This window comes from Eubalaena glacialis, chromosome 1, assembly GCF_028564815.1.
Source record: "Eubalaena glacialis isolate mEubGla1 chromosome 1, mEubGla1.1.hap2.+ XY, whole genome shotgun sequence".
NCBI classification, from domain to species: Eukaryota; Metazoa; Chordata; class Mammalia; order Artiodactyla; family Balaenidae; genus Eubalaena; species Eubalaena glacialis.
In genome coordinates, this window is record NC_083716.1 from 165330112 (window position 1) to 165346531 (window position 16420).

Genomic DNA, 16420 nt, shown 5'->3' on the forward strand with positions numbered 1-16420 from the left:
ATTGATATTCAGAGGACCTGCCTGATGCAGTTTTCTTTCCTTAGGTGGCCCAGCATCTTGCTGCCACCTATGGTGACAAGGCTTTTGAGGTGGCCAAAATGGCAAGTGTGACGGGAAAGCGGTGGCCCATTGTTGGGGTGCGACTTGTGTCAGAATTTCCGTACATTGAAGCAGAGGTACGTGAATGGCCATATGGGAATTTCCTGTCTGCCAGGGGATACCTTTCATCTGTTCACTTTTCATCCTCTTTAGATATAATATATAGCTAAGTTTTAATGCGCATACACCAGCTAAAACCTGGAGTAAAATGTCTGCCCAGCACAGTTCCTTTCATTTACAAAATTTTAATTTCAACTCTGAAGTGATATTGATAGTGGTAACAGTAATAATAGAAAATATGGATTTCTCTCTCCTCCATGGAGCTATCGCAAATCTTACTGAGTCACAGTTGTTTGCCCCTTTTGAGAACTTGTAGCTCCTCACGTTTGTACCACTCATGCACTGCCTGATGCCGTATCTTGACTTGACACTTTATATTCATCTATAATTCACTACACTTTAAAAACATGGGTGTCCAGTAAGCATTTTGTTGTTGATTGAAGGCAAGACTTCTGTCATCTGATTACTCTCAGACAGAAAACTTTGGATAGCCAAAAGAGATGAGACCATAACTTTTTTTTTTTTTAACATCTTTATTGGACTATAATTGCTTTACAGTGTTGTGTTAGTTTCTGCTGTATAACAAAGTGAATCAGCTATATGCATACGTATATCCCCATATCCCCTGCCTACTCAGCTATGTAAATTAACATCCATGTCATGTATGAACAACGAGGTGATTACTGTGGATGGTAAATGAAAAGTGATGCAATTTACTTGTTTGCACCAGGTTCTATTCAAGGAGGAGGCATTAACTCTTATCCAAATTGTCCCAATTTCCAAATCTCCTTTGGCAGGCAGATGGGGAACTTGTATGATGTCACTATGTTTCATGCCTGCTAAAGAACCAGAGTATGTAAAGAAAAAGGTCACTTTTCCTAAGCATGAATTTTAAGTGAAGCTTTATTCCCCCTTTTTAAAAAAGGCCTAAATTAATAATTTTACTTTAATCCAAACTCAGGTGAAATATGGGATTAAGGAGTATGCCTGCACTGCAGTGGATATGATTTCACGTCGTACTCGCCTGGCCTTTCTAAATGTCCAGGCAGCAGAGGAGGCCCTACCCAGGATTGTTGAACTGATGGGCAGAGAACTGAGCTGGGGTGATTCTAAAAAAAAGGTATTGTATAGAAGTCTTTAAAACCAGTTTCCATTATAAACATGCAATGCCTTAATCTGTTAGTAGAGGCTAGCATAGTTTTTGATGGTGACTTTAGATTGCCTGCCAGTTTCTGTGTGTGTGTGTTTAATATTGCTAGGCCTAAGGAAACTGGAAAGATATTCTTGTAACAAATATCTTATTTTAACAAATTCTTGTAACAAATATCCTTATAACCAAATATTCTTCCTGGTTGTTTTTGGAAAATCCCTTATAGAAAAATGTTTTCAAATTTGTGGTCGTAATTCCTGAAAAAGTAATATAATAACAATTGTGGGTAGAACCTTTTCTGGTTTTCATTGAAAACATTCTTAGAATGTATTCTACAGTGAAATTCACACTCCTGCAAGGTTGCCTTTGGTAGGAAATTGTGGTTTTATGGCCTGACCTCCAAATGCTTATTGATTTGTGTCATTTGAAATTTTATATTTATATCCAAATTAAAAAAAGAAAGCCAGCGATACTCAGATGCCCACATATACAGCCCTGGGCTTCTTGTAATAAACAGAAGACCGTCATGATTTTTAATTAAACCAAACTATTGTGATGCGCAGAGGCATTTTCATGTATTTATTCAGAAAATACTCTGTGTTCATTGGTTTAGTTCCTGCCCCCCCCGCCCCCCCCCCGCCAAGTCTTTCTTGAACCCATTCCATGTAGGCTCTTTCGTGGCCACTTTGCTGTAGTGGCTCTGGTCACACTCCCCAGGCGCCTTCATGTTGCTCAACGTGCTCGTCAGCTCTCGTCATCCTTTTACTCAACCAGTTAGTGGCCTTGACACAGTTGATTCCTCCCTCCTTCCTGAACACCACCTGTCTTAGTCTACTCAAGCTGCTGTAACAGGATACCACAGGCTGGGTGGCTTAAATAACAGACATTTATTTCTCACAGTTCTGGAGGCTGGAAATCTGAGATCAGAGTGCCAGGGTGAGATGGCTGGGTTCTGGTGAGAGCCTTCCTCCTGGCTTTGAAACAGATGCCTTCTCGGGGAGACAGAGAGAGAGAGAGAGCTCTTGCTGAGGGTGCTAATCCCAAAGAGGTTTATCGAAAGCTAGTTACCTCCCCAAAGCCCCACCTCCGAATCCCATCACATTGGAGGTTAGGCTGTCAACATATGAATTTAGGGGGATACAATTCAGTCCACAGCACCATCTCTCTCAGATCTCCTCCTGCCTTCCTCAAACTACTGCTATTACTGACCTCTCCATGTTGTAAATACCTATTCCACTCTTTGGTTGCTTGGGCCTAAATCTTATTTTCATACTTGATCTAAGCCCATCAGCAAACCTTATCATACTTGTCTTCAAATAATGGCTTGAGTTCAACCCTTTCTTAACTGCTGTCACCCTGATTCAGGCTATCAGCATCTCTTACATGGATTATTATAACAGGAGCCCTCTGTAATCTGGCCACCACCTTTCTGATCCCCCTCATTTTTCTTCCCATTTATTCACTCTCTCCAACCCACAGGTTGAGTTGCTTTTCTTTATTCAAGCCCTACTGATCCCTCTCCCTGGAATGCTCTTCCCTAGATGTCCTCATGGCCTACTCCCTCACTTCCTCCTGGTCTCCACTCCAGGGAGGTCTCTCTTCACTGGACTGAATAAAAGAGTAGCCCCCAATCCAAATGGCATCTTCTACTCCTTCCTTTATTTTTCTCTTTAGCATCAATTCTCATTTGACATACCATGCGTTTAGTTTATTTACTGTCAGCCTCACCTCCCGGAAGTAAGCTTCCCAAAGGAAGGGATGTGATCTGTTTTGTTTCTGTACCCTCAGTGCCTGGCATATAAAAGGCCCTAAATAATGTGTATTGAATGAGTGAATGAACATTATTGAGCGTGTATGTCACATGCTGAAGGTGTAAGGAAGGACCGGGCATAGGTCTTGTGCTTACAGCGTTTTCAATGTGGTGGAGATTCCTGAAGATGGTTACATATTTGTCACCTGGGAATGGTAGGGAAAAAGGCAGATTTTAAGGCTTGACTGTCAGAGTCTTCAGGGGTGAAACCATGGCCCTACATTTAACATTTTCTCCTCCAGTAATTTTAATGCCATGTATGTAGTGTACTGATGGTAGAAATCACTGTTTGAAAAGAGTTCCTTAATCCTATCACAACGCTGTCAGGCATAACCTTTACCCTCATTTTATAGTTGAGGAAACAGGCTTAGGGAGAAAGTCCCCATGAGAGTTCATACAACTAGTAGGTTGTGGAACTGGGATTGAAACCAGCTGTTCTGATCCCAGAGCATACCCTTTTCCCACCCCACCCTGTCGCCTCTGCATTGGCCGGACTGGTTTATAGCTCTTCCTGTTTTGAGTTTTGGTTTGGCCAATTAAAGCTATAAACTGGGGAGTGGTGGTGGTGGGATGAATTGGGAGACTGGGATTGACATACATACACTAATATGTGTAAAATAGGTAACTAATAAGAACCTGCTGTATAAATAAAATAAAATTCAAAAAAAAATGAAATAAATAAATAAATAAAGCTATATACTGAGGCAACACAAGAATGAAACTTACTCCTGTGCTACTGCCAATCATTTTCACCATATAGAAGGACTGGCGATAATGTGTTCCTGTAAAAATTATGGTTGAAATGATCTGAAGATGCAGGAAGGTACTTTGTGCCAGGAATTCAGGCTGTAGGAGGTAAGAAGGAGGAAGAAAATTCTGTAAACTGCTTGTGTTCAGCCCTCCCGAGGAAACTAGATTTAACTTCAGTTTAGATTTTATGAGCAGATTTAGGTACTCAGAAATATTCTCCCATCCCCCTTAACAAACAAAATAACAGTAATAAAAGACCTAAAGTTATTACTCAGTATCTGAGACATAGGAGTATTAATGAGAACTGTGGACAGTCTAGAGAGAACAAAGGAGAGGGAAAAAAGAATTAAAGGTTAGAAAGCTGGACTTCTGAGAAAAGGTTAAAAGCATTGGGATTACTTAACCTGCAAAAGTGAAAGAGGAACAAGGTGATAAATAACTCTCTGTAGATGAATTGTGGTTGTTTTTACCAGTCAATACTTAATGAGTGACTTGTATACTGAGCATTATACCAAATATTTTAGGGGAATAATAAATAGCTCATAGTTTCAGGGATCTTCAGATTTAATTGAGTGGTTACAACACATATATACCTCAGAAATGTGTGTATATTTTCCAAAATTTATAGAAAGATTTAGAGAACTGTTACGCAAGACCAAATGCAGCCAACTTGGAAGAAATAGTTAGGGAGGAAGGCGTTGTCTAGGGGACTTGGGGACTGACAGAGGAGTTGGTGAAGACATTTAGAGAATGTGTCATTGTCAAGTTGTGTTTTACACAATTATATAAATTAATACATAATTATAAATACGTATCAATATATAACATCAGTGAAAAGATGACTACATGGTCAAAAGAGTTTGGGAAATTCTGAGTTAAACAAATGAAGCCATTTTCTTTAATGCAGATAATTTGGTGCCTTTAAAATGCTTAAGTGCATTGTCAGTTTCCAAAAGGCAATTTATTTGGAGACAGACCCAACTCTCACTTGTTGGAAGAGCTGGTAGAAAGGGAAACTAGTATTGTTTTAGGATGTATTTTGGGAAATGCTGCCGTATTATTTGGTAAGGTAGACTTTATAACCTTCAGACAAAACATGCATTTCATTGAGAGACTTTAAAGAGAAGACCACTCGAGTAGATTGAGGGTGTCTCACAAAAAGAAATTATTTCAAAATTGATTCCAGCAAGGAGAATAAAGGGGAAGCAAGTGAAGAAATGGAGTGGCTACAGACAAAGCAAGCTAATAAGCACCAAATATCAAACAGGTGGAAGATACGTACTCAACAATGAAAGGGTATCCAGGACTAATAAGGATGTGTATGAACAGTGTCAGGAATTGGCTGAGTGTTGGCAAAAATGCTAAAAACACCAAAAATAACTGTTAAAAATGGAAAAGAATGCAAGTAAGGCCTAACCTAGGTCATTGCTCAAGGTGACTAGCACCAAATCCTTGACTGCTGGAGAAGGGAGAGAACCTTTCAACTCATAGTTTAATACCAATTTGTTTTCCTTTTTTTCCTTTTTGTCAAGGAGAATGATTTTCATTGTGAGAAGAGCAAAATAAATATTGGTAAGAGGAAATAGACATTCAAATAGGAGGCTGCTCTAAATGAGTTTGTATGCCAACCCAGAAATGTTATACTTCAGGGTACTCAGAGAATTTGCAGATGGGATTTATTTAACTACTGTTGAGCTTTAAAATATTATGGCAATATGGCAAATAGGAACAGCACCAGAAGACAGAAGGTAGGCAAATGTAGTACCGCCTTCCAAAAAGGGAGAAGGGGGGGAAATATAGTTTGTAACCTATAACTTAGTGGTCTTGACATTGGTCTTGGGCAGTTTTCTAGGTTATGGCATTTTAAGTTTGTTTTATCAGCATTTAGCAAGAAGTAGTGATCACTGGAAGGTAGTAAGAAATCATTTCAGACATATTTTCTTTTCAGAAAGAGCAACAAGTTTGTTAGGTCGAGGAAATGTTATAGACATAATGTATTTGGATTCCATGAAGCATTTTATGAAGCCCCATGTGATATCTTTTAAAATTGGTGGATTTGTAACCAGTCAAATGATCACTGTCCTCAGAAGAGGTCTTTGATAGCAGGTCATGAGGATTCTATCTCTGGTCTTGACCTAGTCTACTGTGGTTCAAGTGCCTAGATTACGACATTGATGGCATGCATCTTTGGTGTACCTGTAAGGAACTGGAGGGACAGTGAATGTTTGGTGACAACTTGAAGCAATGGGTGAGATTACATTAGGTATAATTTAATAAACATAAATGGCAAACCTTGCATTAGGTAGCAAAACAACTCCATCCATTCATGATAGATTTGACAAGACTTTAACAGTAGCACATGCAAAAAAGAAATATGATTTTCGTTAACTGTGAATGCACAGCAGGTAACAGTGGATCATGGCTGCCCCCAAATGCAATTACAGTCTTAGGCTGCCTAATAGAAATCATATCTCTAGATTGATGAAGCTGATAGTTACTTCTTTCTAGGTACTTGCCAGATCTCTGCTGGAGTATTATGTTGTGTTCTGATCATTATATTATATGACAGACTAGTTGTGGTTTGGGAGAAATTATTCAGCATGGTGATGGGATTTAAAATCATGTCTCATGCAGGAGAGTAGTTCTAGACTTAAAGAAAATTCTTAAAGAGGAAAGCTCTATCCTTAGATATTTGTTGTGGTGTGATACAGGAAAAAAAAACTTAGACTTTATAAAACATTACTGTAAGGGGAGGGGGTGATGGTGGGATGAATTGGGAGATTGGGACTGACATAAATACACTAATATGTATAAAATAGATAACTAATTAGAACCTGCTGTATAAAAAATAAATAAAATAAAATTCAAATAGTAAAAAAAAGATAAAGAAGAAATTACAAACTGTGTATTACCCCACCATTTTGCATGTCCTTACATTGCATTTCCACATATTTATATATGTACATACTGTATCTTGAAGATAAAGCTTGGATCCTACTCTACAAAAAAAAAAAATATATATATATATATATATATATATATATGTATAACAGAGTCACTTTGCTGTACAGAAGAAATTAACACAACATTGTAAATCAACTACACTTCAATAAAATTAAAAAAAAATAAACTCTCACTTTCCTTCCATGGAATTTCATTGAAAACAACCCCTCCCAACTTGAAAACAAACAAAAATTACTGTAAGAAAGTTGCACTAATCCCAAACAAATTGTAAGAATTGCAGAGATTGGTTTAATATCAGCATAAATATTTTTAGCAGTTGGAGTCTTCCCTTTATGGGCTGCTTTCAGTGGAATTGAGTTACCTCCCTATTGCTAGAGCTCTTTTTTTTTTTTTTTTAAACTTTTCTCATCTTACATTCAGTGCTCTAATTTCTATTTATTTATTTATTTATTATTTTTGGCTGTGTTGGGTCTCCGTTTCTGTGCGAGGGCTTTCTCTAGTTTTGGCAAGCAGGGGCCACTCTTCATCGCGGTGCACGGGCCTCTCACTATCGCGGCCTCTCTTGTTGCGGAGCACAGGCTCCAGACGCGCAGGCTCAGTAGCTGTGGCTCACGGGCCCAGTTGCTCCGCGGCATGTGGGATCTTCCCAGACCAGGGCTCGAACCCGTGTCCCCCGCATTGGCAGGCAGATTCTCAACCACTGCGCCACCAGGGAAGCCCTAGAGCTCTTCTTTAGATGGAGACCTGATGCTTCTATTTTCGGAACGTTGTAAAGGAAATGTGGGGTTAGGGAGGTACTTTGGGTGACTTCTAGGGAAAAAAGCCCTTTCAGCTTTAAATTCCATGATTCCTTGCTTGATATGGAGTATGGATAAATTACATAGGCGATAAAGGGACATGACTCGAGGAAGAGCTTGTTCTTGGAGGGAAGTATCAGAGGTACCACTTCCAAGGAGATGAACGTTGAACCAGTTTTATAGAAAATGACTGGGCAAAATTGGTGCAATAGAAGAATAATTTTATTTATAACTATTGGATTTTCCTGTGTGAAGAGAGTAATCTGCCAGTGAAGAATGCCCTTGGTGACTTCAAAGGCAAGTTTTATGTATACCTTATACATCATGTATATGTGTGTGTGTAATAAAATAAATATTTTCTGTTATATATAATAAAATAAATATATAATATAATAAACATATATAATAAAATAAAATTCCTAATGTTCTTACATAGCAAAATGAAAAGTTAGAAATGCTAAAAAGTTCTCTCAGCTAATATATATATTATATATATATATATATATTTGTGTTTTAAAATATATATGTCTCCTAAAAGAAAGGAAAGTAGGAAGGGAATAATCTCAGAAAAAAATTTATCTTCCAAAGAAAAAGGAGCGAAGGGACTTGTCACTGACATAAACAAAGAAATGTAAACACATTTCCTGCAAGAGTATGTGCCATTGTTTTATTTTCCTTGCTTCATTTTGCACTGGCACTATTCTGCAGGCCAGAATCTGGGTCTACAAATTGATTTAGTCAGATCCTTTGAGGGGAAGTCTAAGAAATTTAAGACTTGGGTTCGTAAGCATTTTGTATGTTATACTGTATAACAATTTCAGAAGCTCACTGGTCTACCATAGCAAGCACTTACTTTTCACTCATATTACCTGAAGGCTGCATGTTAGCTGCTGTGGCTCTTCTTCATATTTCAGATTGGCTTCAGATCTCTCTGATTCATGCCCTTCTTATGGTACAGGAGCAAGAGAGGCTAAGCAAAACTGTGCAATTTTGTCTAAAGCTTTTGCTCAAAAGTGGCGTATATTATATCCATTCATGTGCCACTGGCCAAAGTAAATCACATGTCCAGACTCACATCAATGGGGTTGAGAAGTATACTTATGGGGGAAGAAGTGTGTGTGTGTGTGTGTGTGTGTATGAGAGGAAAGAGATATTTGTGAACAATATACAGCACAATAGAGTCATTTTGGAAGTTCTTAGTTGGGAGACTGGCGTGATGAAATCTAAGAAAGACAGTGTTCTCAGCAATAGGTAGTATCAGTTGAGGCCGAGATCATTGAAAACAGGAAGAGTAACTATTCAATAGAATAGCTTGTTTCTTCTCCTGACTCTGTAACTTCCACCCAACTACCAGCATCCTAGTGACAAAATTTTAGAATTAGTTAACCCCATGATGTCTGTCTTGGTACCGCATGCCACATTATAATCGTTGTTCAAGTCCTGGATGTCTTCTTCACTTTTAATTGCTCTTTTGTCACCACATCACCCATAGATTTTGCTAGTCAATACTGTGGAAGAATATTCAGCAGTAAAAAGAAGCAAAATATTAAAACATGCAACAACATGAATGAATCTCAGAATTGTCATGCTATATGAAAGTAGTCAAACACAGAAGACTACAAACTATATGAACACTTTCATATGAAATTCTAGAAAAAGCAAAACTCTGGTGACAAAATCAGATCAGTGGCCTGGGGCTAGAGGTCAGGGGAAGAAATCAATTGCAAAGGGGAATAAGGAAGCTTTTTAGGGAGATGGAAATGTTCTATATCTTGATTGTGGTGGGATATACATCGAACTGCATACCCAAAATAGGTGAATTTTATTGAATAAAATTATACTTCAGTAAAACTGGAGGAAATAAAAAATTGACCTGGCCAGAAAAAGGAGGATGAGCTTTCATTTTAGAAAACCAAGTGGAAAAAAAAAGGAAGAAAAAAATCAATAATTCTTTCCATAAATCTTTGAACTTTGTGTGTGTCTGTGTTTTAGGAAGAACTTGAAACAGCCAAGAAGTTTCTGTATTATGAAATGGGCTATAAATCTCGATCAGAACAGTTAACAGATCACTCTGAAATTAGCCTACTGCCTTCAGACATTGACAGGTACTTCTAATAAGTTTCTGTATCTCTCTTTTTTTTGTCTTCACTTATCTAAGTATATTTTTCCATTATTCAATGTTGTGTTCCAGGTACAAGAAGAGATTTCATAAGTTTGATGCAGACCAAAAAGGCTTTATTACCACTGTTGATGTTCAGCGTGTATTAGAGGTAATATTTTTTTTTTGGTTCAATATCTTTGATAGCAGAAGAATGTAAAGATTATACTAGATAATTTTTTTCTCATCTAGTGCTTTCTATAAGTAATATTTCTCTCTGAATTTTTGAAAGGCTGGTAACATTGATAAAGTGATATGCATAATTTCTAATGAAACTTCATTATTTTGTGCTTTCCTTTTACTTAGAGTATCAGTGTCCAAATGGATGAAAATACACTACATGAAATTCTGAATGAAGTAGATTTGAATAAAAACGGACAGGTTGAACTCAATGAATTTTTGCAGGTGAGTCGTGGTGAAAGGAAACAAGTGTATTTGCTTTTTATCTATTGGTCATCAATTTATATTCAGCAATGGATTTTGAAGTCCCCACAGTTGTCACCTCATTCTGAAAAAGAAGAAAGCTTGAAGCCAGCAAAGGTTGATATGTCTGCCCTTAAGGATAAGGCTTTACGTGGTGCATGTTCTTTTGCTTTTTATAAGACACGTTCTGCTGCGCTGGGCAATTTAGATTAAATCTAAGTTAATTATGGCTTAAAGGACTAAATCAGAAGTGTGCTTTATAAAGAGTATGCCGTGGGATAGCACCACCGGACCCTTCTTTACTTCTAATGTGGAAAGTATATTTTTAATCGAGGAAGTTTAAAGAAATCAGAGTTGTATTCATTTGAGAATCATATTCACTTGAGAACCCAACATGAGATGATTATATTCTTACATTAGAATGAACCTGAAAAGCAAAAGAAAGGAAACCTATATTCTGGGGTCAAGACCATGTAATTCAAGCATTTCTATTTCTAATTTTCCACTTACTCAAGGCTCAGTTGTTTAATCATAACCAGGAAGGAAGTAAATTTTGTTACTTTAACTTCATACTGGATGCTACACATCATTCCTAAAAGTTCCTTAAAAGAAAGAAACTCAACAAACCCATACATTATTTGTGACTGTCCATAGGACTCTGCTCTTATGAAGAATGTATTGGTTTCCAAGCAGCCAGGTTTTTTCTGTACTGCTTCTTGGGCAGGTATTTCAAATGAATGCCAGGTCTTGCTTGCACCATGGCAATGATGAATGCTGAACATGAAATAAATTAATGCTGGGGATTTTGGTCAATGTCAGCCCTTTCTTCACTGTGTCAAGTTAAACAAACAAGATCAAGGCAAAGGAAATGGTAATTGTCTCTCTGGAGATGAGCTGCAGATAAGAGCATTGTTGAATCTAAATGCAGAAAATTTTCACAGGTTGTGTCCAGCATTACAAAAAAGAATGTTTAGTTCTTTAGCTTACTGTTTAACTAAGTGGACATTTGAAATTGAGTTTAAAACGTATGCTTGGGAATTAGAAACCATTTCATACATTTTTTGTCTGTTTTTTTCTGTGAGAAAATTTTTTTGTCTGTCTCAGGATTTTAGAAAACTTTTCTTCAGATAAATAGTTAATGCTTCATTTCATATACGTTGTAAATAAACAACAGCATTTAGGGTTCAAGGACCTGGGGTCTTAGAAACAATGAGTCTAATTTTATGGATATGCTATGCGGTTTGGGTGTTAAGTAATTTTCTTGAGTGCAATAGAGTTAAACACGTAGAAAATAATTTAAACCATCTGCAGGCTTTCTTGTAGAGTCTTTTTAATAATTGAGTATTTCTTGTCCAATTCTAAATGAAAGACTATTTATGCTTCTACTAAGTACAAATACACAGTGTAATTTTCAACTTAAAAACGCTGACAATATTTCTTATGAGATATATTCACACCCAAATACTATTTTTTTCTCGTAATATGGTTTCAAGATATATGTAATGTTTGAAGAAGACTTTGAGTTTTTAAAGGTTGGTACATCATACAATGTTTCTGGATAAAGAAAAAAAACTCCAGCTCTCTCAGTTTTGTTAGTGCTGATAAACTTTGAAAGTCTTTATGGAATCAGAGGCAAGACGATAAACAATCAATTGTTCCATCTGTAGATGTCAGCATTCTTTGTTACACCATTCATCAGATGCAAAGTATGTTTTCAGGGTTTTATTTTATTTTTCATAAAATATTTTCCTTCTCTGAAGATTAAGAGCCCATGTTTATCCCATTAAACACCATTTTGAATATAGACTTTAAAAAATAATCCTCATGGAAGGATCTCTATAGATACTGTATGGTTACATGACTTTATTTTTAGGTTTGGGCTCTAATGACACTTCTGGATGTAGAAGTCCATCTCTAATAAGCAATAGCTTGTGAAACAGCTTTTAATAAGGTCATGAAATTCTGATCCAGCCCCTTGGCAGATGCCTCTGACCCTTATTCAGAGTCTTTTTTAAGAAATGTATTTCTTTAGGCTAAAAACTATAACCCTAAAAATATTTTGAGGATTTACAGATATATATATTTCTGATGAATGACTAAATCAGTTCTTTAAAAAACAAATAGATAAAAAAGATTGAGGAAGTGAGATCAAGAAAATAGTAAAAACCACATCAACTTGAATAGGAAAAAAAAAAACCCTATGCTCATAATTGCACAGTGCCTTCCAGATTAAAGGCGTTTGCCCGCTGACTGCATGTAATTTCAAGACTAATTCTGATTTTATCCACTGGATAAAAATGAATTAGCTGAAATCTGGGCTGTGGAGTGCTTTTAATTCTTAAGGTAGATCTCTGGGTCCATTTTCAAGGACTTAAATGTAAATTACTGTAAAAAGTCTTTAAGGAATTTGGATTTGGGGGACTTGAAGTTGTCAAGTACAGTAACACTAAAAAAAGAGTAGTTAAATATAGGTCACGGTTTGTCTTTGTTCAATCCCTGAGATTCCCTTTTAAGATTTTAAAATGGAATTAAAGATTCAATATTTGAGTTGCTCAAAAAAAAATATGCTCTGAGCACATTAAGGGGCAAAAAGTGATGCATTCGATTTGCATTTAAAGGCAGGCTGATTTGCTAGATAGGTATAGTTTTTGCAGCCATGGCAAAATACCTGCCCCTTTCCCCCTTTTTGAAATGTTTGAAAACAGTACTCTTTTTTTTTTTTTTTAATTTATTTATTTATTTTTGGCTGTGTTGGGTTTTCGTTTCTGTGAGGGCTTTCTCTAGTTGCGGCAAGTGGGGGCCACTCTTCATCGCGGTGCGCGGGCCTCTCTCTATCGCGACCTCTCTTGTTGCGGAGCACAGGCTCCAGATGCGCAGGCTCAGTAATTGTGGCTCACGGGCCTAGTTGCTCCGCGGCATGTGGGATCTTCCCAGACCAGGGCTCGAACCCGTGTCCCCTGCATTGGCAGGCAGAGTCTCAACCACTGCGCCACCAGGGAAGCCCCAAGTGTACTCTTCTTAAGTGAGCTGTAGTACTTGCTGCGGTTTTCGATGGGGGCACTTAATTACCCCTGCCTGCTGCAGAGGTAGCCATTAAAATGCCATGGAGAAGGGAGGAAGCTGGCTGGCCTTCTGAATCTGTTGCCTATTTTCTCTTTAAGCTGATGAGTGCTGTTCAAAAAGGAAGGGTGTCTGGAAGCCGGCTTGCTATACTCATGAAAACTGCAGAGGAGAACCTCGACAGAAGAGTTCCCATCCCCGTGGACCGAAGCTGTGGAGGACTGTGAGTCTGAGCAGTAAATCCACAGCCAGCAAACACAGGAACAACAAACCATCATGTAACAAACCAGAGATGACTTACACCATCTAAAATCGCGGATGTGGATAGCTGCCTTGTTTTAACACTGGGAAACGTTCCAAAGCTTTAGGATGTCAATGTATACCCTTTAATTTGTATTTGCCATTCAATCAAGCTTCTTAAAAGTGTATTTTATCTTTTTTTTTCTCATTTTCAATGCGCACTGGTTTAATGTTTTGCATTTATTTTGTGACCTGTTAGACTGGACATGCTCCCTTTTTGTGTGTTTATTCATTTATTCTAAGTCAGTTTTAGAGGCAGAATATTTTGGCAGAAATTGAAAAAAGAAGCTGGAAACATTTCATGATTTGCACAAAGCTCTGGACATTAAGCTTGTTGATAGTATTTGTTCTTAAAAGAAATTGAGTGGGGTGGGACCTATTAAAACGATAGTGTTTCTGGAGACCCCCTCAGCCCCTTCTTCCTCCAGCTTGTCTGCCTTCCTCATCCAGACTTTATATCTAGAGCGTGACTGGCAAAACTGGAGAAGGAAGAAAAAGTTTAGATCTGGTTATAGGAGCAAACCTCAGAGAAACTCTGAAAGCTTCCAGAATCACAGGTACAAGATATAAGGATAGCATTGACATTTGCTGGGAGTTACAGTGATAGTTTCATCTCAGCAATTCATTTTTTTTCCCCAGTCACTGCTGGTTTTTCTTTGACTATTACAGTTGCCAGGAAGATCCTTGCTTTTCTTACTTTAAAACCAGCATTTAAGTGGCAAGTTGGATACATTGGGATGGGACTAAATTTCTCAAATCTTTACAGTAGTAATAAATTTAAGGATTAAAAACCTGTGTTTATATGTCCACATATTATAGCACAATTTTCAATCCCCAAACCCTAGATCTTGGAGCATGTGATACTGTCAAACATGACCGATTTTGCTCAGGTTATTGCATCATTTGGGGGAGTATTTGTAAACGGATAGTAAAAGAGGATAGAAATAGCCTTTAGTTAACTTTAGTTACAATTATTTATAAAGAGCCACAAAATTGCAGTGTTCAAGGTCATTTTAATTGCTTAAAGCCTTTCTCCTTCTGTACTCAAAAGAAAAGTTCTCAATCAACCAAAAAGAAAAAGAGAAAACCACGCTCAACACACACACACGCATTCCCCCATCACACACATACACACTCACAGAAAGACAAAACAAGACAAAAAAATCAATCTGCCCATACCACTCTCTATATACTACCAAATGTGAAATAGATAGCTAGTGGGAAGCAGCCGCATAGCACAGGGAGATCAGCTCAGTGCTTTGTGACCACCTAGAGGGGTGGGATAGGGAGGGTGGAGGGAGACGCAAGAGGGAGGAGATATGGGGATATATGTATATGTATAGCTGATTCACTTCGTTATAAAGCAGAAACTAACACACCATTGTAAAGCAATTTTATTCCAATAAAAATGTTAAAAAAAATCAATCTGCCCAGAATTTAGTAAATACGTAATATACTGAATTTAAAGGGCCAATTTGGTATGCTTTTACAATAGTTTGGTGGCATTTTAGCCAGTCATCTGAATGTTTATTCATTGTGCTTCCTCTTGTGAAGTTAACTACCTACTTTTTTTTTTTTTTAAGATCACGTTGTGTATGACATAGGAAATGTGACCCTTTATTTAATGTCAGGTTTTCATTGTGCAGACTCGAGACCTTAATTTTTCAGACTGGTACATAAACACTTTTGTGCTATTATTTCTATATATGTCAACATTGTAGAATATCTTTATGCCTCATTCACGTGGGGTATGAGCCTGTCTGCCATAATATACACACTGGAGGTTCACTCACCTAAGCCCCTACCTCTACCTCTGAAATAAACAGTGAAGATAGCACCTTAACTCATTTTGCTTTTAAATGAAGTTTAGACTTGCCACTTCCTAAAGGAAAACCTAAAACAGAGAAAGTGACCTCCCAGGTATCACTGTGAAGTTTTTTCTTTTAAGGTGTGAATTTTTTTTTTACACTGGTTTCTTCCTTCCTTTCTTCCTTCCTTCCTTCCTCCCTCCCTCCCTCCCTTCCTTCCTGTCTTTCTTTCTTTTTTAATAATAGAAGCACGTGGCTTTGTAACAGTGTTTTTCTATCAAGACACTAACTTCACTGTTTAGAGCCCAGTGACCCTTCATAGATAGAAGAGCTGGCCTTTAAAACATCAGAGACGATGTACCACAGTATTGTACATTTGTGCTCTCTCTCTTTCTCTGTCTCCTTTTCTAGTTAAATCAAGACAGCGATGACTTGTATCCTCCCTGAATCCATTACAGTAGGGACCAGGCTTATCACCTGACTGGCCTGGGCAGAGCTGTATTTCAAAAGAGGCCTTGTTTCTGCATGCTTTGTTATGAGTGAAGTTCCTTTAAGGACAAAGAAAAACGCACTTTTCTTCTTTTGAGCATATCTGCTTTTGCTTAAAATCTGCTAATTCTAAAACATACGCTCCTTCACCAATCCCAGAGACTCATCTTGGAAACGAGCTGGTTCCAAGTCTTTACTGTGAATAAAGCACCCCTGCATTTTTGTGTAAGTTCTTAATTAAACCTGTACAGCTTCTTTACCTGATTTCAGAAAAGGAGAGAAGAAATGGGGGGGGGTGGGGGGAGGTGTGAGTGTGATTCAAAATTTATTCCAAGCACAAAAGAATTATTTTCTTTTTTGCATAAACATGGTATCAGCTGATTCTGTTGGGGTGGGTGTGAGGTGTGTAGAGATTGTCTTTTATCAAGTGATTTATTTAAAGAGGCTTTGAGGGGATTCAGGTGAAGGAACCCCCATCTCTGGTGGAGAGCTGGATGCTCCTTTCAGTAGCCCTTCCCACAGTCATAACAATAGTGATAACGCTGGATTATT

The 16420-nt window shown here is 37.7% G+C and overlaps 1 protein-coding gene across 4 annotated transcripts in view; it reads left to right on the plus strand.

Annotated features, from left to right (window-relative positions):
* GPD2 (glycerol-3-phosphate dehydrogenase 2) overlaps nucleotides 1–16126 on the plus strand; it is a 136153-nt gene extending 120027 nt beyond the window's left edge. For all 4 annotated transcript variants that reach the window (XM_061200333.1, XM_061200351.1, XM_061200341.1 and 1 more), the window contains exons 12-17: nucleotides 45–176; nucleotides 1121–1279; nucleotides 9623–9735; nucleotides 9822–9900; nucleotides 10095–10193; nucleotides 13373–16126. In XM_061200333.1, coding sequence (XP_061056316.1) covers nucleotides 45–176; nucleotides 1121–1279; nucleotides 9623–9735; nucleotides 9822–9900; nucleotides 10095–10193; nucleotides 13373–13498 — 708 coding nt within the window. In that variant the 3' untranslated portion in view covers nucleotides 13499–16126. The remainder of the gene's footprint in view (nucleotides 1–44; nucleotides 177–1120; nucleotides 1280–9622; nucleotides 9736–9821; nucleotides 9901–10094; nucleotides 10194–13372) is intronic.
* Nucleotides 16127–16420: the final 294 nt, after the last annotated feature.